This window comes from Rousettus aegyptiacus, unplaced genomic scaffold, assembly GCF_014176215.1.
Source record: "Rousettus aegyptiacus isolate mRouAeg1 unplaced genomic scaffold, mRouAeg1.p scaffold_m13_p_1, whole genome shotgun sequence".
Classification (NCBI taxonomy): domain Eukaryota; kingdom Metazoa; phylum Chordata; class Mammalia; order Chiroptera; family Pteropodidae; genus Rousettus; species Rousettus aegyptiacus.
The window spans coordinates 394184-413010 of record NW_023416284.1 but is presented as its reverse complement, the minus strand read 5'-3'; the positions used below and the strand labels follow the sequence as shown (position 1 = coordinate 413010).

The following is an 18827-nucleotide window of genomic DNA, read 5'->3' as shown; positions in this document are numbered from 1 at the left end:
CTGAGAGCAACAGGGCCCAGAGGCCCCGTCCACCGCCCACCCAGCTGCCACACCCACACATTCTTCTAGACTCAACCTGCCTGTTTGTGGTCAGGGACTTGCCAGGGCCTGAGGACTGGTCCTGGGGGGTCTGCAGGTCCTAGCGTCTACTCCCCAAGGGCCCAGGCCTGCACCCTGTGGCCCCAAAGCTGACCCCTACCCAGTCACCCTGCCGGGGTGGCAAGGAAGACAGCTGGTGGGGTGGGCAGCCTGGGCATTGGGTGGGTACCACCTTCTCTGCATTCATCCACCATCTCTGCGCTGGGCCTGGCCACATGCTACGTTCCGTAGTGGGGACACACAGTCACTAGCCGGAGGCTCTGTCCTCCCAGCACTGCCAGGCTAGAAGGGTACCGCGCATCGGTGGCTTGCGAAGGTGCTTGTCTACGTATTTTCCCCATGGAGGGCGTGGGGCCGTTTCAGGCCAGGGGGCAGTCAGGAGGCCTGAGGGGCGGAAAGGGCGGGTGGGCACGGGCTGTAGGGCCTCCATGGGGCAGGCAAGGGCCAGGGGCATGGGCAGGGGAAGAGTCGGGGCTGATGCTGGGCCTCCGAGGACTCGCCTGGTGGGCAGAGGCGGAGCCTGGTGTACAGGCTGGGAGGCGGGAGGACGGCAGGCACCCAGGAAGCCTCCGGGTTTTCGGCCCGTGCAGGGAACTGACGCTGGTGGCCTCCCGAGGCAGGGCACCGCGCTCCGCTTCCCTCTGCTGGGGCCGTCTGTCACGGGGAGGTGGCTCCAGCACCCTGCCCCTGCCCCCGTCGAGGTCCAGGCAGGCCCGCATGGGGAAGGAGAGAGCGAGGGTGGACAGACCTGTGTCAACAGCTTGGTGGGGACTCCTCAGAGGTGGGAGTGGGGCCAAGGGGCGGACGGGCTTTAGGCCTCAGAGCCAGCGCTAGCCTCTGCCCGTTAGCCGCTCGATCTACCCACCCCAGCTCAGTCCCTGCCCGGCGCCCTCGCCTGGCCTACACGCCTGGGTGGTCTCACGCTCCAGGACTGGAACTGGCCAAGTCCCCCGACCCCTCCTAGCTGCTCACCGCTGTCTGAGGGCGTGCCGCAGAGCTTGAGCTCCCTGGAAATACTTCGTGAATGAATAAATGACCTTGGGCAGGTCAGGAAACCTGGCAGAGTCTCCACACTTGTGGGGTTGGGACAACGCCCCACCCAGGGCTTGCGGGGAGGCAGACAGGAAAGATGCACGTACAAGCCCAAACACGCTCATGATGCACGAATGCGCACACTTGCACTCATGTGCACACACAGGTGCACGGAAGCCCCCCGCAGCACATGGACGCACCTGCACACACACACACACAATGCACAGACATGCAGAGACACGTGCACACACAGGCGCGTGGAGGCCCCCAGGTTGACACAGTCTTACGGGGCGGGGGCCTGGGCCCCTGGGTGCTCCGGGGGAGGCCTCTGCCTGGCCAACCCAGTAGTCCAGCGGCTGCTTCCTGAGGAGTTTGGGCCCCTGGATGGGTGGAAGGGGCAAGGCCAGCACTCTGAGGCCCTTAGGGTGGGGCGAACGGGCTTTTCCAGGCTGGGTTGTGGGGGCTTTTGGGGAGGGAAGCATCAAGTCGGGGCCTGGGCCTGGGTGGTTAAGGCCCTGGAAGAGGGGCTTCTGTCGTGGGCTCCATGCTGGGTAAAGGTTTAGGGGCAGAGATTTGCAGGATCCAGCCCAGGGAGGAGGATGAAGCAAGAAAGGCTGTCGGAATGATAGGCCTTGAGGAAGGAGAGCCTGTGGCTGAAGGGCCGGGGCCCCGCCCCCACCCCGCCCAGGCCCCCGCCCCCTTGTCAGAAGCCTGTCCAGAAGGAAGACCACCTTGGACACCACCGAGGCCCTCCTTCTCCCTCAGCCCCTAGCCCGCAGCATGCAGACCCCTAGGCCCCTCCTGTGAACCTTCCCCCCCCCACACACACACAGGTGTGTGAGCAGGAGGGGCAGAGCTGAGCTGAGCTGAGGCAGGACTTCTGTGGGATGCTGGGACACACCTTAGGAGCCCTTGGGCTGGGGCAGCTGAGCTCCCCACCTCGGCTCCCCACCCCTACCAGGCCCAGCTGTTGTTTTGATGACTCCAGGGCCAGGCGGATCCTCAGGAGAGTCCTCGTCCTCGAGCCTGGCCAGGGCCTGCCAAGCCCCAGGCGGGGGAGGGGGGTGGAAAGAGGCCTTGGACCGGAGGAAGCTTTCCTTGCAGCTGGGCGGCTGGCCAGGTGGTCTGACTGAGACCGGCATCAGAGCTGGGCACAGACGACTGGAAAACCGGGCGGACTCCTGCTGGGCCACAGCCAGCCACACACCGGGCTCTGCTCAAGGCCACGAATGAGCCCTGACCCTGGTCATCACAGCCTGAGCCCTCAGCCCTGATCTTTGGGCACACCTGGGCCCTGACCTTGCTGGTCCCAGGCGGAGTCCTGCCGGCCAGATCCTTCATGAGGCCTTTCCGCTACAAGTAGACTCTGGGCGAATTACAAGCAGCACACATTTTTAATACACTGCTGGGCTTACACGGAAGTAAATACAGCCAAAGACCCCCCAAAACTAAACGCTGAACGTAAATAAACAAACAGGAGGATAATGAGCAGAAACCCCGGATGATGCAGGAAAACAGACGGAAAGCAGAGGGTTCCCTGGGCACAGGGCGGGAGAGCCACACCGCAGGCAGGGAAGCTAGCGTGGGCACCACGCTGCAGTTACCAAGTCAGGCCCCTAGGGGGCAGTCGGGGCTGGCGGTGCCTCCCAAGGGCCGTCCTCGTTGGGCCGCACGCAGCCTCAGAATTTTCACAGGTGTGGGCTGACAACGAACAATCAGCAAACATTAAAAGATATGCTATTAGTGAGAATCGGCAGAAACAACACAACAAATTTAGAGATCCTCGCCAAAGACTAAAAAGTTGGAATGCTTAGGTACAGAATATAAAATATGTGAAATGTTCAAAAAATCGAAGCTAGAGTCCAAAGATTGAACATGCTACCAAGAGACCTTTAAAAACGATCGGATTTGAAAAAGCAAGTATAATTTTTAGGTATACTATAATAATTTAAAATTAAATCGATGAGTTAATCGACAGATGAGTCGGCGAACTGGAAGAGGGAGATGAAGCACCTGCCCAGATGCGGCACCGAGAGACGAGATGGAAAACAAAGCAGAGCCGAATCGATGTGGGAGGAAGAGGAGAAGGTCAAGCATTCCAGGGAGAGCAGGCGCAGCGCGCGGGCGGCAGCACTGACGAGCTGGTCGCTGGGACCCTCCGGAGCCCATGGGAATTGTGCCTCCAGGCCCGGGCGCGCTGCGTGCAGGCAGCGCGGGGGTCGCTGGGCACACACGCCCACCACTGCAAACGTGCTGAAAGCTCAGGAGGAAGACAGGGAAGACCTCGAAGTTATCTAGAGGGAACACACGGCCCTCACGCTGGTGCCTGTCTGAACGTTACCCCTGGTCACAGGCCGAGCCCTGCCAGCCCTGGGGCCGGAGGCCACTGTGGACCTTCTGGAAACACGCGCGCCGGCCGGTGGCGTGCGGAGGTGTCAATACTCCCGAATTCGCTGGAGGCCCGCAGGGGCGGCCCTTCGTGCGGGAGCAGGAGCTCAGGGCGGCCACGGTGGCAGGAGGCAGGAAGGCCGCCTTCCCTGAGCCTGGCCAGGCGCCCCTTCTGCGAAAGCCGTCCCTCCTCCTGGGCGCTTCCCAGCCCGGCTGCAGCGGCGGGGCCTGCGGCGGTGGGGAAGGGCCAGCGCCGGTCCGAGGGAGGCGGGTGCCATCTCGCGGCCGCTCGGAGCACTGCGCACGAGCCCTGACGCACACACGTGCGATTTCTCGGGCTGGACGGACCCGAACGCAGGCCCCGAGCTCGCTGGCCCGGGGCCACCTTATGAGGATCCCGGGGGGAGTTCGGGGGCCTCCCTGGATTGGAGGTCTCGGGTCCTTTGGAGGGCCTCGGGGGATCACACCCAGGCACAGAGCTGCTCCTGCCCGTCGGGGTGGTGACGGGGCCCGGGGGTCCAAGTGGGGGGCGGCAGCAGCGAGCGGAGGCGTCGGGCCAGGCGGGCGCGGGCGGCCGAGGCGAGTACGAACAACGGCGGCAGCGAGAGGAAGCCCAACACCACGAGCGCCGCGGAGCTGCGGTCCGACAGCAGCGCGCGGCACGCGGGGCGGGGCGCCGGGTGCACCTGCAGGCGGGGCGGGCTTCGTGAGCGGCGGGGCCCGGGCGGCCAGGGCCCGGGGGACCGGGGTGGGCCGTGAGGACGGGGGACAGCGAGCGGGCGGACTCGGTGGAGTGGGCGGTCAGTTGGGGCGCGGTCTGGAAGAAAGTGGCCTGGGGCGGGGCGGGGCCTGGCGACGGACTGCCGGGGGCTAGGCGTGGAGGGGCGGGGCCTGAGGTCCGGCGGAGCTGGGAGGCTTGGGGCCGGCCAATGTGGGTCCGGAATTTCTGAGCCAAGAATGGGGGACGCGGACCCAAGCGGTAAATGCCGAGTAGGAGCCCTTGAGGGGAGGCTCAGAATTCCCACCCCTCCGCCCCGTCCCCCACTGCGCGATTCCCGCTTCCCTGTGCTGGCATCTGTCCTAAGCCCCGACCTGTGGGTATCATCGGCTGGCGTCACCTTCTCTTCTGCGGCCCCGTGCTGAGTCCCCCTCCCCTGCCTTATGCTTACAGAAAGGGAACACGGGGGCCCGTCTGCCTGCACCTTCCCTGCCCCAGACCTAGCCCATTCTACAGGGGAGATAGGGCAGGAGGAGCGGGCGACAAGCAACGTATGAAGGGATGAGGAACGGAGGGACTGTGGAGTGGTGAAATTTGACAATATCCTCGTCTTCTACTCCTTCCACCCTGCCCGGCTGTCCAGGCCCCGGTGGCCTCTGCCTGGTACAAGGCTGCGAAGCCTCAGGGGAGAGTAGAGAGCTGTCCCCTCAGTGGCAAACAAAAGCCCTTCTTTTGCTGCAGCCAGTGGGGGAGGGTTTGGCAGAGAAGGGCTCTTGGCGAGGGCACACGTGTCTCTGGGGACCAGGGGACCATGCCAGAGGAGGGCAGATTCACCTTCAGGCCCGGGGCCCTGAACTTCTACAGGACCCCACTCCCCGGGGACCCCAGCCAGTGCCCCTACCCACGTTGGGCTCGGCTCACCTTTGAGTGGCACAGGAATCCCAGGTAGACGGGGGCGGCTGCCGGCAGCAGCACCAGCAGAAACACGGTGGCAGGCAGCAGCAGGTGGAGCAGGAGGCCTGCCAGAACCCGGCCGGGCAGCAGCAGGGGCCCAAGGCCTTGGGCAGCCAGGCCTGCCCACCCTGCGGACATCCGGGCCGACGCCTGGTGGTCAGGAAGCCTTTGGGGCAGCATGGGTGCTGTGTCTGAAAAACTCCCTCCTTCATCCTCCTCTGTCTCTCTTCCCTCCTCACTCATGCTTTCACAGGCAGTGGGCCTGGTAGCTCCCATCGGTAGTCAGACGACAGGCCTGAGGCCACCAGGCTCAGCCCCAGGTCCCTAGGTCAGATCCCAACTCGTACCCAAGCAGTCACGTAATGGACCCAGCTGGAGGGCAGGACCCTGGCCGAGGTAGCTTCAGCCCTGACCATCGATCTCCAGAACAACGCCCCTGCCTCAGTTACCCCACTGCCAGGCTGGGCCTCTCTCTGCCAGGCGACTGCAGCTCTGGCCCTGGCCAGTCCCCCTAGCCAGCTCTGTGTGCACTGGTCAAGGCTTGCACAGCTGTCCCTAAGGCCTGGCACTGGGCCCTCCTCCCTCCTGGTCCCGTCCTCTCCCCCTTCCAGCTCCCCCACACAATGAATTCACTTCATAGGTCTTGACTCTGACAACTGCCACACCAGTAGTTGTCATGTAGCGGTCACCACCCACCGCACTTCCCAGCCCTCGCTCCTGCTGGTCCCCTCATCGCCAAACCTGGCCCCTCTTAGCCTCGAAAAAACAGGAGTCTATGGTAACGCCACCCTGAACGGGTCCGATCTCGTCTGATCTCAGAAGCTAGGCAGGGTCGGGCCTGGTTAGTACTTGGATGGGAGACCCCGTAGAAAGACCAGGTGCTGTCGGTATTAAAAAATAATAAAATAAAAATAAAAAATAATACAGGGAAGACGCTGGGTGCCTACATCCTAGGGCTGCTGAGAGGGCACGAGGGCGATGCACGTGAAACCCTCAGTGTGGGACCCAGCGCACAGTAGGCACTCAGTAACGGCGGCTGCCGTGGCAGGCATCCTTTGTGTCAGAAATCGGTCCGTCCTGAAAACAGTGGGAGCTCGTATTCCGTTATTTCAGGTGTGTGGGGAAAATTCCTGTCCCTCAGAAAACCCCAACTACTTTCTCCAAATATCACTAAAGGACTTTCAATACGGAGACCTCCAGGGTTTCCTCGCATAACATAGAGCATTTAAAATAACGAGCTGATACTTAAAGGAGAGGGAAGGTTGTCCGTGAAGAAGGCCATGCGGAGCCGGACAGCAACGTCTCCCTCTTACGCCTTCTCTGCAGTCACCTGTCCCCTCCAACTTTTCTTCTGACATGTTCCAGGCCTCTCAGGCTCACCACCCCCTTCCCCACACGTATGAATGGGGGCCGACGGCAGCGACAGCCGGGCTCCTTTAAGGAACACACGCCGGCGGCGCGCAGGGCACAGGGCCGGGTCAGGACAATAGCTGAGGCTCCCCTGCAGCTCGCGCCGCGCCCTGTGGCCAGACGCATTCGCTATTCAACCGCTTCACTGGCAGGCGCTTGCCAAGATCTTACAGCAGCAGCTTATTTATCGAGAGAGTGGATTTAAGGTAACAAATGTTGCGAACAGTAACATTGGGAGAGCGTTCAGACCAGGAGGACGCCTGTCTTACCTCCTTTCTAAACCCCACCCCCTCCGCAGGTGGCTCATTCAACACTTAAGACCTCCCACTGTGTGCCAGGCTGGGCTCTAAGCTCTGTGCCCGTGGTGGGGAGCGAGGCCAATAGCGGCCTCCGCCCTGCAGGGTCGGCTCTGAGCGGGTCGCGACAGCCTGGCACAGAGCCTCAGAAGCCAGGGAGCACGCCATGGCGCCTCGGGCCTTGGGATGACTGGGAAAACTGGCACGCAGCTGGTTCCCACGGCCTTCTGCCCTCGGGAAGGCTGTCAGAGGGCAGTTCCTGGGCTTCGCTGGCTCTGGCGGGGTATGAGACCTTCCGCCGAGGCCCCCGGGGTGCAGCTGCGGCGCAGAGGTGGACCCTCAGCCACGGGGTGCCCCTGTGCTCCCATGCCGCCTGTCGTCTGGCCCGCTCTTCAGTGTCATCCTGCAGGACGGGGGACACAGGGAGCTGACACCTTTGCTGCCCTGGCTTTTCCCAGCTACCTGAGCAGTAAAGTGTCTGAACCCACCCAGAGTGCTAGCCTGTTTACCGGCCGAATCTGCCAGCCTGTGTGACGTGCCCTCAAGGTGCCTTCATTCCAGAAGATAAAGGCAGACATTTGAAATAAAGTAGACACCTTCCTGGAGTGATAAGTGCTAAGGACCTTCGGATTGGTGGTCAAGCTGGAGGGCACCTGTGGAGAGGCGATGTCTGAGCAGAGCGGCTGAGGCTTATGGGGCTGGGTCCCTCGGCCCCTTGTCTGGAGACTCACTTCTTGGACCTGGCACCGGGAACGCTGCTCCTGAGGTTGGGGAGGGGCTGAGTCTGTGTTGTCCCCGGTGGGGCGGGACTCTTCATCCCTGGACGCCAAGGGTGGGGGCTGGAAGGGTCTGGAGTGGGAGCCACAGCTCCAAAGCTGTGCTGCCTCCTGGTGGACAGTCACAAGCGGCAGCCGAAGGGGTTAGGCAGCAGGACCGGCCACACTTCCTTCTTCCCCCAGGGTTCTAGACAGGTGGCCTTCCCCAGGGATTGGGGACGGGGAGGAGGCAGGGCCAGGCCCTCACCCCGGCCCATGCTGCCCCACGGCCCCAGAATCCAGGTGGCCCATCTGCAGTGGGGCCGAGGGGCAGGGCCTGAGGAGAGACTCATGGGAAGGCAGGTGTGTGCCTGAGGGGGTGGCGAGTCGATGGCCATCCGAGGCTGTGCGCCTTGGAGGTGCTGCAGTCCACAGGCGTGTTCCTGCATGCCTGGCCTTTGTCTCCTGGGAGGGGGGCCACGCCCCAGGGCTCTGGCAGTTGGCAGGGGCGGACAGGTGCTGGGGCAGGGGCCATGGCCGCCATGCAGGGCCCCTGCGGTTGCTGGGTAAACAGTGGGGAGACATGGCCCTTAGCCTTGCCCAGGAGGCTCAGGGGCACCTTCAGCTCTAGCCTTCTGGCCCCCCACCCCCAGCAGACACCCCCACCGCCAGGCCTTCGGGAGTTTCCTGAGGGTCCCCCTGGCTGTGGATGGGCCAGGGTCTGCCTGGGGAGGACTCCCAGCCACAGGACACTGTCCTTGGGTGGGCTCCCTCTGGGGGTAACTGAGAGCCAAGACTAGGTGGCAGCCTGGTTCCTGAGGGGTCCCTGTTGGTCAGAGGCTCCTAGCATCAATGTGGGATTCCTGTTTTTTTTTTTCCAGATGGACTTTGGGGGTTCAGAGCCTGGAAAGCAGGACCCAGCAGAGGCAGGGGTGGAGCAGGAACTCAGGTGGATGGAGCTGGGCTCCGAGGAGGCCCCCGGAGCAGGGATAGAGGGACCAGGCACCCCACATTCCGGGGGGCACCTGCTGCAGGCCGTGGGGAGGGGTCACCTGGGCCTGACGACACAGCTGCTGCGGCAAGGGGCCAGCGTGGAGGAGAGGTGAGCCCCAGGGGGGTGCAGGACGGGGTCGGGGGTCCCTCTACCCAGCAGGGGGGCAGGACGGGGGCGGGGGGGGGGGTGGTGGTGGTGTGGGGGGGGTACTTATCCCCACGCCGCCCGGCAGGGACCACGCGGGAAGGACCCCGCTCCACGTGGCCGTGCTGCGCGGCCACGTGCCCCTGGTGCGGCTCCTGCTGCAGCGCGGGGCCTCGGCCGGAGCCGCCGACGGCGCGGGGCGCACGCCGCTGCACGAGGCCGCCTGGCACGGGCACTCGCAGGTGGCGGAGCTGCTGCTGCGGCGCGGGGCCCCGGCGACGGCGCGCTCCAGGGCCGGCCTCACGCCGCTGCACTGGGCGGCCGCGCTGGGCCGCACGCTGCTGGCCGCACGCCTGATGGGCGCGCCGGGCGCGGGCCCCGCCGCCGAGGACGCGCGCGGCTGGACGGCGGCGCACTGGGCGGCAGCGGGCGGCCGGCTGCCGGTGCTCGAGCTGCTGGCGGCGCGCGGCGGCGCGGGCCTGGACGGCGCCCTGCTCGTGGCGGCCGCGGCCGGGCGCGCGGCGGCGCTGCGCCTCCTGCTGGCGTGCGGTGCGCGGGTGGACGCCCGGGATGGCGTGGGGACCACGGCGCTCGGCATCGCTGCGGGTTTGGGCCGCCGGCAGGTACGTCCCGGCCAGGCCCGCGAAGGGACGGGGAGGGAGGAGGGGAGCCCACCGTCGCCTCGGGGTCTGCACCGCCTTGGGTCAGCGGAGGAGCGGGTCGCGCACTCCCGCCAAGGCTGGAGGGCGGGGTGGAGGGCGGGGAGGGGCGGCCGCCAGGGCCCTAAGTGCAGCCTCTCACGGAAGCCTGGGGGGAGGGCTGGGAGCAGCCGGCCTTGGCAGCAACAAATATTCATTAGCACCAGGCGTGCGCTTGAGGCAGCCCCCAGACAGTGGGGAGAAGCCAGTAGCTGCAAGTCTTGGCTTGATCTAAGGACGATTAGGATGACAAGTGGAAGTCTCTAATCAGAGCCCCTCCAGGGTGCCACAGGCGCTGGCTCACTGACAAATGGGGAAGCAGTGTTTAGAAAGAGGCCGATAGGTAACCCAGGCCAGATAAGGTCTGGGTCAGGTAAATGGCACAGCTGCCCCAGCCCCTCACCTGCCAGGGCCAGGGCTGGCCCCTGCCTTTGTCCTCCCTTCATCCTCCAGGACATGGAGGTGCTGCTTGACCACGGGGCAGACCCAAGCCTCAAGGACAGGCACAGCCGCTCTGCCCTGCACAGGGCTGCGGCTGGTGGACACCTGCCTGCTGTCCAGCTCCTGGCGGCCCGAGGAGCTGAGCTGGATGCTCGAGACTCACTGGGCCTGACGCCCCTGCACCACGCTGCTCGGGGAGGCCACGTGGAAGTTGCGAGCCACCTCCTGGACAGGGGTGCACAGGTCAACGCTGCAGGCTGGCTCCACAAGACACCACTGCACCTTGCCACGGAGCGGGGCCGCGGCCCCACCACAGAGCTTTTGCTAAGCCGAGGGGCCAGCCTCACCCTGAGAACGCAGTGGGGCGAGGTGGCCCAGGACCTGGTGTCTAAAGGGGGCCTACCCCAGGGACTGCCCGCCCTTTGCAGAGAGCAGAAGGATTCCTAGGGGCGCGCAGTCCCAGGGGCCCTGAGCCCGCACAGCCAGAGCGGGACAGGTGGCTCCTGGCTCCCGCAGCCTTGGGAGTGTGCCAGGCTCCTCTCTTCTGGACTGAGGCCTCCTGCCTGGGTGGACGTTTTTGTTGGAGAAGGGGACAGTGGCTCAAGCTCCAGCAATGGGCCTATGGCCGGACCCGGGACCACCCCACTGACTCCCAGGGGAGTGCGTCACCCCTGCGGCTCCAGCCTTCTCCACACTCTTTGGTCGGAAGACTAAATCGAGGCCACAGATCTGACCAAAACGTCATGGTCTCCTCTTTGTTTGTGCTCCGCGGGGGTGCCACCCTCAGCTGCTCTCCGTACATGGCGCTGTTCTTCCTGTTTTCCTAGATTCAGTACTTGCCCGTTTGCATCCATTAATTACAAGGCCAAACAGCGACAGTTGTTCACAACTCCCCTGGATCCAGAGCCCGCACTCTGAGCTTTCTCTCTCGCATCCCACCCTGCTGACAGTTGCCCTAAACCACCAGGCCGGGTACCAGGACTAGACATCTAGATACAGCTCCCTGCCCCGAGGCCCGCTGAGATTATCGAATGAGCCGGTTCTGAGCGGTTCCCCTGCCCTGCGTGGCCATTTTCACTAGAACCCCAATAAAGGCTCTGGCTTGAGCCTTCCCCTCTTTGCTCCTGTCTCGTCACTGACACACTGGTCCCCGCCATGGCCCTGTGGGGCCTGGTGTGTCCCCTCCTTTTGGCAACTGTAATAAAAATCTTTCAGTGGGATCAGTCTCTTCCTGTCGTCACTCAGCCATCTCCACAAATGAAAACTGCTGCACGACCGACACGGGGCAGTGGTCTGTGAGGGGGCAGTGGTCTGCGACGGCCCCCTTTTGCATCCTGGCAGAATACTGTTGCCATTATTCAATCTAAAAGGATAGATTTTCTGCAACAAAAATGTATGGGATAGATTTCAACTTTCAAAAGTGAAAATATTCATGGCAAATTCTGCCCTGGGCCATGGAAGGGCATGGGCTTTACTCCCAGGGCCATGGGAAGCCTTTAGGGACTGTATGCTCGTGTGACACAGTCTGCTGGGCTCATGGAGCCTGCCAAGCGGAGAGTGCGCTGTCCCTGGGGGAGGAAGGCACAGGGAGCCCAGTGAGATGGTGGCCAGAGCGGTGGAGGTGGAAGCAGAGCGAATTGGGACGATGCTGTGGCTGGAGCACCCTGGACTTGCCGATGGGTCGGACGTGGGGGGCTGGGAGAGGGAAAGAGAATAATGACCCCCAGGGAGGTGGTCCGCGGTAGACCTTTTATTAAAATGGGGAGAGCAGATGCACAAGGGATGAGAGTGGGGAAAACTGGAACATGGACTGTAGCCTAGACAATAGTATTGTTTTAATGTTAAATTTCCTGATTTTGATCATTGTACTGTGGTTTGTAAACGTCCTCGTTCTTAGTAAATACACCGTGCAGTGTTCAGATTATCTCCAACTTCCTTTCAAATGGTCCAGAAAAACTTTGCTAATGTGGTTAACATTTATAGAGAATGACTTAAAAAATGGAGCAAAACGTAAACAGTCGATGCATTTGGGTAAAGCTATCAGGGACTTCCTTGAACTAGTCTTGCAACTTTTCTGTAACTTAAAATGATATCGAAATCAAAAGTTACAAAGACATTATTTTTTTTATTGCTGTAAATACGCATAATATAAAATCTACCAGTTTAAGCACTCTAAAGGCTACAATTCCGCGGCATTTAAGGTTTTCGCATTACGCGACCATGACCCCAAGGAAACCCGAACCCACTGTCCGCCACTCCCTACTTCCCGCCCCCATGGATTTGGGGAGTGTAGATCCGCCTATTCCGGGAATTTCAGGAGACGGACTCGCATGGCCTGCGGCCCTCGTGCCCGGCTCTCTCCCGCTGCGGCCCACGTGCTCCCGGCCACGGCATGCGTCGGCGCTCCGGCCCCGCAGCGGCCAAGCACAGCGCCCCCGTCTGGCCGACGCGCTAGTGTTCGTCCACCTGCCCGCGGCGCCCCGCCCGGCCACGCCCCCGCCCGGCCACGCCCCGCCAGGCCACGCCCACAGTCACAGGAGGCCGCGCGCACCCTGGAACCCGCCGCGCATGAGCATGCGCACGGAAGGGGGGCGGCGCCCGGAGGCCCCCGGCGGGCCGCTGACCCGGAAGCGCCCAGCCGGCGCGGCGCGTGCGTCGCCGAGCGGAGACGCCGGCCCGGGGCGCCATGGTCTTTCTCACGGCGCCGCTCTGGCTGCGAAGCCGCCTCACCGACCGCTATTGGCGGGTCCAGGAGGTGCTGAAGCACGCGCGGGTGAGTCGGCCGCGCGCGCCCCGCGCCCCCTGCGCCCCGCGGCCCCGGGAGTCCGCGGGCCCCGCCGACAACCCTCCTTTCCCCTCTCTTAACCCAGCACTTCCGGGGAAGGAAGAACCGGTGCTACCGGCTGGCCGTTAGGGCTGTGACGAGAGCGTTTGTGAAATGCACGAAAGCCCGGAGACTGAAGAAGAGGATCATGAGGACGGTGAGCGTGGCCCCGGGTCGCCGGCGAGCGCACCCCTCGTCCCGGGACCGCCGGCGCGGACGCGGGCAGCGGCTTCCCCGTCCTCCGCGCGCCCGGTCGGGAGCCTCAGCACCGCCCTCGGCGCCTCGGTTTCTCTTCCTCACGCCTCACACCCTACCCCGAGCGGGAGCCGGCTGTCCGGGCCCGCGCGTGCTCGTCGCCACCGCCCACCTCGCCCGCCTCCCCGCTTCGCGCAGCCACCAGCCGCGCGTCTGCCCCGCACACCGCCCCTCCCTCCGCGTGAGACCCCGTGGGGCTTCCCGTCGTACTGTAGGGAGAGGCGACCCAGCCGGCGTGGTCGCTCTGGTCTCTTCTCCGACCCCTGTCCTCTCGCTCACCCGCTCCCGCTTGCGTAGTGCGGCAGGCCGGCCCCCCGCCCCGGGCCTCCCGCGCCCTGGTGAAGGTAGCGCAGGTTTGACCGCGTTAGTTGTTTATTGCTCGTCCCCCGCCCCACGGGAATGTAAGTTTCAGGGTGCACCTTTCTGTCCCATTGAAAACGAGCCCAGGGTGCGGATCAGCAACACTGCGAGGATTGCTGGATGAACACGGGGGTAGTTCTGACCCTTCAAGGTCAGACAGGTAGGCCTCGGGAAGGTCGGTCAGGTCCCAGCGCTGCTGTTCCTGCCTCCCGTTTTCTCAGCGGGGTGGAGGTGGTGCTGTGTCCTAGGGCCGCGAATGCACGCGAACAGTTGTGTCCGGGGGGCACACGCATGTTTGCTGCTGCAGACAGCAGAGGTTCTCAGGGCGAGGTCCCCGTGCAGCAGCAGCCTCACTGGGAACTTGCTAGAAATGCATGTTCTCAGGCCCTCTTGCACCTTCGGAGCAGAAACACTGGAGGCGGGGGTCAGTAGTCTGTTTTAACAAAGGAGGAAAGTGAACTTGAGTACTGTCTTCACCTCGAATAAGGAATGGCTTAGACAGTCCCCTTTGGACACTCCCTCGCCCCTGCCCCCATCTTTCCCAGTTTATCCACTCACCCTGGTTTCCTTGCAGTGTTCAGATCATCCCTGCCCCTGGAACAGACCCTGCTGCTCCTCGCCAGCCAGGTCCTCTGAGCCCCCTGCCTTGCTCTTCCTTTAGGACGGTTTTCCACCCCTGAGGCTTCCCACTTGAGTTTTTCACCATCTCACGGTGGCGCTCACCTCGGCAGCTCTCGCGACCCACCGCATGGATCCTGAGCTGTGTTTGCTCCGGTCTCTTCTCATCTTCCTATTTTTGGCGCCTTAAAACATGTCACTGCTAGTCTAGAAAGAAGCTGGCACTTAAGAGCTCGGCTGGGCTCGCTGCTGCGCACCCGTGCTCCCGAGTAGAAAACCCTTCTCTGTTTACTTTTACAGAAAACCTTTTAATTCAGTCAGAACCGCTGCTGGAGGTGTGGACATAACATACATGTGGTTCTTCAGCATCTGTTTTCTTGTGTTTTCTTGTCGCAGCTCTGGATTAATCGGATTTCAGCCGCCTCCCAGGAGCATGGCCTGAAGTACCCAGCTTTCATCGTCGGCCTAATCAAGGTAAGGGTGCGGACAGGGTCCTGCTGAGAAGCCGGCGCGGCTGGCAGGTCCGGCGGCACGGCAGCGACTGGCAGCATCCCGACGTGGCTCTCGCTCTCTGGGTGGAGTTCTGGCAAGTTCGCAGAATCGCCCTTGCCGTGATGGTGGCAGAATTGAAAAATGGGCAGGGGGAACAAAACTGTCCTGGCGTTTCCCTATCTAGGGAGGCAGAGAGAAAAACTTGGCTTTAGTTTTGAAGATTTTTTACACTAATGAGATCCGATGAGGCAGCAGGTAAAGTCAAAACTCCTACAGTCAGAAAGGAAGGGGGTCAAATATAACTTGGGTGGTGCAGACACAGTGCAACGTACCGGTGACATGGAATTGTACACTTGAAACATAATTTTATTAAATGATGTCACATCATAAGTTTAATAAAGTTAAGAAACGTCTTGGGACAGATTTACTAAGCACGTGTCACTAAGTCTCGGTAACTTTCATCTGGTGATGAATCCAGTACTCGGCTTGTGTGTACATTCACGTGTTTTCTTGACAAGTTAAGGGGAGTGGCTGCTGTGCCTCTGCCTGGTACCAGGCCCTCTTTGGTACTTCACAGAGGTCCTCAGGGTAAGTGTAGATGTGACATTCTCAATTTGCCGATGGTGATCTGAGGCTCAGGAGAGGGGCGTCACCCAGGGGGCAGGACAAGCGCCGCCCCTTCTGCCCAGCTGCGTTTTATTCGCGGCGACCACCCGCCTTTCCTCTGCGCCTCAGCCCCGCAGGGTTCCTCGACTCTGCAGTCACGCGGTTTCCCTCGGCGGATGACTCGCTGTGTCTCTTTTGCGAGGATTGGGAACACCCAGTTTGCTCCGTTTCCTCTGCTTGTGCCTCACGTGCCTGTTCTGTCGTTTCATCGTTTGTGAGAAATGTGACGTCTTCTGACCTGACTTAAAGGGTCACACCAGGCCAGCAGTCCCTAGTTCTGTCTTGGTGGTGACCATTGACCCTAAACAGGGTACTTGGCTTCCAGACATCAGGACGGGATGCCAGCCTCCTCTCCCACGTCACCTCCTGCAGGGACGCCCTCCCTTCTTTGTCCACACCCGTCCTCCTGACTTCCGCTCCGATGGGATTCACCACTCCCGCCCCCCTGCCCTGCCCCTCTCACCTCCCTGGGCAGCTCTGGGTCCTGCGAGGGCGGAGACTGCCCAGCAGGGGTGCTGCAGTGCCCGCTGCCTCCGGGGAGTCCTGGGGCTCACATGGGCTCATCTTCTTCGCAGTGCCAAGTGGAGCTTAACAGGAAAGTGCTCGCGGATCTAGCCATCTACGAACCAAAGACTTTTAAATCTTTGGCTGCTTTGGCCAAAAGGAGGCGACAAGAAGGTTTTGCTGCTGCCTTGGGGGACGGGAAGGAACCTGAAGGCATATTTTCCAGAGTGGTACGGTACCACTGAGGGGACCCCGACACCACTTGCCCTTTGTCCCTGAGTGTCTTAGAAGGACTGAAAATCACTGCCAGGGTCGATCTGCAATCGTGTTATCATTTCAGTAATAGTGTGAGAGGAAAGGTCCTGCCTTCCCTCGTTGGGACTGCAATGAGGTTGTGGAAATAAAGCGTGTGGTGGTCAGCGTTTGTGAGTCGTGTTCTCTGGCATCAAGCGAACTCCTTAGGTACACTTTGCCTCGCATGCCTGGTGCCCACAGCCACATGGCGGAAGAGGCAGCCAGGGTGAGGGACAGGTGAGCCTGCGCGTCCTCTCGGAACCTCAGATCCTCCCTGCGAGAGGGCGGTTTGCACCAGGACTCGGCACTCAGGCTTCTTGCTGGGCCGTGTGGGTGTCCCATCCGGCACCCAAGCCCCCCCAGCCCCAGTCTGGCCCCACCTCTGCCTGACTTTGCCCTCTACCCATTTAGCCTTCCCAGCAAGGACTCCGTGACTCAGCTCTTCCACCAGTCTGAGTGCCAGCCTCAGTTTCCCTGCTGCTTCCCTCCCTCCCTCCCTCCCCAGCCCAGGAGGGGCAGCAGGCAGGGTCGCTTTTCTGGACCATGTCACCTTAGCCCTGTGGGGCTAGTTCCAACCTTGGCCTCGCTCATTTGCATTTTGAGCCCCTCTTGGCTTTGCTCCCGTCTCTGCCTCTATGCCCCTGGCATCGGGTTGGCCCAAAGCTGTCTGCCTGTCTTCTGGAACCAAACCCAGTGGATATCGTCAGCTCTGGACCCTTCCCTCAGAGACCACACATTCCCTTCCCACCGCCCCCCAGGGCCCTGCCCTCCACTCATACCATCTGCCAGGAATGCTGTTCAGTGCCACAGTAGCGCACACTGCTTGCCGATGACTCCTGCCTCTAGCTGGCAGTGCACACCTGTCTACCCAAACCGAGTGGCCACCTTCCCCACAGCTCATGCTCCCATGCTGGGTGCTGTGGCAACACCACCCTCTATCCTTTGCCAGCAGTCCCTTGGGGGTCATTCGGGTTCCTTCCTCCGACTCAGCACTCACTTCCAACTGTACGTGGCCAGTCAAATCCTGGCCATCTACTGCCTGGTGAGCTCTTGAATATCCACTTTTCACCATCATCACTGCCATCCAACATCTCTTCTGGTTCCAATTACTGCACTGGCTTCCTAAGAGTCCCAGTCCTTGTCACCGTGTCTGATGACAGCCACTAAGTAGACCAGAAACATTTGAAGGCCCTGGGGATGAGTCTTGGTCAGCTTTTTCGTTGCACCTGGCTAATGTGCACAAGGTGCTCAATGCACGTCGCTCATAAGTAAGTAGCCGTTGAACAGGGTGGAGGGTACAAAGAGCTCTTCACTGCGTGCCTGCAGCTGCCTTTTTCATCAGTGAGGGATGATGGGTAATGGCAAACAAGTGTGGGCTGGCCCCAACACCCACTCCCTCTCCAACTGCTGTCCCCAGCTCCAGGCCTGGCCCTGACTGACTTTTACCTGTCTCTGGCCACTTGCTGTATAGGGGACAGACAAGGAGCCCAGGCAGGGCGAACAAGCTGTTTCCTGCGGTTTCCGGACAAGAGGAAATCCCACCTTTCCCACCATTCTCACATGGGCACTATCCCTACTGAAAGTTTGGGTGAAGTGTAACAACAGATAACTAATCCTGTGTCTGCTCCTCTACTACAGATGTGTTAGCAGCACTGCTGTCAGGTGACTTAAAAACCATCAGAAGCTAGCGGTCACTAAACTGGAGAGCGCTGGTATAACAGATGAGGCGTGAAGAGTCGGTGGAGTCAGGAGGGGTTCATAAATGCGCAAACCCCTTGATGGCTCTTGGCTGCTTGCAGGATGAAGTCCAAGCTTTTTACCACTGGTGCCCAGGGTTTCCCAGCCTCCCCCGCCCCCATCCTTGGAGGAACTCATGCCTTTTCCTGTGCTGCTGTGGGTCTTATAGAAACATCCAGTTCAACGTTTCAGCTACTCTCTCCTGTGGGCTCAATTCTGAAGACAAGGTTAATATCTACCCAAACCTGGACTAAAGACTGGAAAGTAATGACGACAGCTGCCAATATTAATTCAGACAAAAAGAAACGGATCCCGAATAAAGCCCAGAACTCTTCAGAACGCAAAGCGCAGATGACGGGATCCACCAGGAGAAAACTTCAGCCCCCAAGCAGGGGAGAAAGCAGCGAGCTTAGGTGGCTCTGTGGGCGCCACGGTCGTTTGCTCCCAGCCCTGGAGCTGCGGGAGTCTCGTCTGGATCCTGGGCGACCCCAAATGCGCCGAATGTAAACAAAAAGCCAGCCATATATTCCCTTGGCAATAAGAATTTATTTGGGATGGGGGGAGACTGCAATCCGGACGTTGCAGTCCCGGCCTGCCCGGAGGAAAATGGAGGCAGCACCACGGCGAGGGAAGAGGAAGTTAAGGGGTGGGGGCTCTCCCCACCACACGAGTGTGTGGGCGCCTTCCGTCCCATTCCGATCTGGGTTAAGGTCTGTCATCAATTTTGACACTCTCGACCACCTCCCAGGGGCCTCCGAGGCCTCACCCTTCCACTCAAGCCCCGGACCACTAGGCTCCCAGTAGTTTCGTGGGACGCAATTCAGCGGAATAACAGCCACCGACCACTGCGCCCTGGGGGCGGATCGCCGCGCCCAGCGTGCCGCCCGCGAACCCCTCGGGGTCAGCCAAACATCGCCCCCCCTCCCCCGCCCCAGGAGCCTTGCCACTGTGGTGCGGGCGTCGCGAGCACCCCGCTCTTTGTGAGGAAAGTGCAGACGCAGCGGAAGGCCCGGGGCAGCACCTAGCAGCTAGTGATTCCGGGTTAAGGGCCGGACCGCGGCGTCGCCGGGGCGCCGCGGGTTCCCCTGGGTAACAAGCCTTCCTCCGCCCACGCCGGGTTCCGGCGTGAGCCACGACGCTGACGGGCA

At 61.6% G+C, this 18827-nt stretch overlaps 3 protein-coding genes and 1 pseudogene across 10 annotated transcripts; 3 read left to right on the top strand and 1 right to left on the bottom strand.

The window, feature by feature from the left end:
- Positions 1 to 1974: 1974 nt before the first annotated feature.
- TMEM88B (transmembrane protein 88B) lies at positions 1975 to 5707 on the bottom strand. 2 transcript variants are annotated; one of them, XR_004953026.1, is made up of 3 exons: positions 5159 to 5707; positions 3145 to 4205; positions 1975 to 2832 (listed from the first exon to the last, which is right to left on the bottom strand). XR_004953026.1 is itself a non-coding variant. In XM_016144369.2 (2 exons), exons 1-2 carry the CDS (start codon positions 5465 to 5467, stop codon positions 3981 to 3983), a joined length of 534 nt encoding a protein of 177 aa, XP_015999855.2. In that variant the 5' UTR covers positions 5468 to 5707; the 3' UTR covers positions 1975 to 3980. The 2 variants fall into 2 exon arrangements, 1 of the variants encoding a protein (XP_015999855.2); XM_016144369.2 differs by having other exon boundaries at positions 1975 to 4205.
- A 255-nt stretch (positions 5708 to 5962) lies between these two features.
- On the top strand, positions 5963 to 6081 carry LOC118605436 (annotated as a pseudogene).
- Positions 6082 to 7263: 1182 nt separating this feature from the next.
- ANKRD65 (ankyrin repeat domain 65) lies at positions 7264 to 11142 on the top strand. Of its 7 annotated transcripts, none has more exons than XM_036218498.1 (4): positions 7264 to 7663; positions 8534 to 8754; positions 8879 to 9413; positions 9942 to 11142. In XM_036218498.1, the coding sequence occupies exons 2-4, from the start codon at positions 8534 to 8536 to the stop codon at positions 10374 to 10376; spliced, it is 1191 nt and encodes a 396-aa protein (XP_036074391.1). In that variant the 5' UTR covers positions 7264 to 7663; the 3' UTR covers positions 10377 to 11142. The 7 variants fall into 7 exon arrangements, with proteins under 7 accessions (XP_036074391.1, XP_036074454.1, XP_036074336.1 ...); XM_036218561.1 differs by lacking the exon at positions 7264 to 7663 and adding an exon at positions 7821 to 7868; XM_036218443.1 differs by lacking the exon at positions 7264 to 7663 and adding an exon at positions 7887 to 8015.
- A 1405-nt stretch (positions 11143 to 12547) lies between these two features.
- On the top strand, positions 12548 to 16072 carry MRPL20 (mitochondrial ribosomal protein L20). The gene is made up of 4 exons (XM_016144459.2): positions 12548 to 12702; positions 12800 to 12910; positions 14383 to 14460; positions 15720 to 16072. Exons 1-4 carry the CDS (start codon positions 12616 to 12618, stop codon positions 15891 to 15893), a joined length of 450 nt encoding a protein of 149 aa, XP_015999945.1. The 5' UTR covers positions 12548 to 12615; the 3' UTR covers positions 15894 to 16072.
- The last annotated feature ends 2755 nt before the right edge of the window (positions 16073 to 18827 follow it).

Excerpts from the sequence above, each read along its gene's own strand:
- MRPL20 (XM_016144459.2), top strand. The coding sequence starts at position 12,616 with ATGGTCTTTCTCACGGCGCCGCTCTGGCTGCGAAGCCGCCTCACCGAC. Across the intron at positions 12,703-12,799 it reads AGGTGCTGAAGCACGCGCGG|CACTTCCGGGGAAGGAAGAA; the intron begins GTGAGTCGGCCG and ends CTCTTAACCCAG. Across the intron at positions 12,911-14,382 it reads AGAAGAGGATCATGAGGACG|CTCTGGATTAATCGGATTTC; the intron begins GTGAGCGTGGCC and ends TTCTTGTCGCAG.
- ANKRD65 (XM_036218443.1), top strand. The coding sequence starts at position 7,929 with ATGCTGCCCCACGGCCCCAGAATCCAGGTGGCCCATCTGCAGTGGGGC. Across the intron at positions 8,016-8,533 it reads AGAGACTCATGGGAAGGCAG|ATGGACTTTGGGGGTTCAGA; the intron begins GTGTGTGCCTGA and ends TTTTTTTTCCAG. Across the intron at positions 9,414-9,941 it reads CGGGTTTGGGCCGCCGGCAG|GACATGGAGGTGCTGCTTGA; the intron begins GTACGTCCCGGC and ends TTCATCCTCCAG.
- TMEM88B (XM_016144369.2), bottom strand. The coding sequence starts at position 5,467 with ATGGGAGCTACCAGGCCCACTGCCTGTGAAAGCATGAGTGAGGAGGGA. Across the intron at positions 4,206-5,158 it reads GATTCCTGTGCCACTCAAAG|GTGCACCCGGCGCCCCGCCC; the intron begins GTGAGCCGAGCC and ends CCCCGCCTGCAG.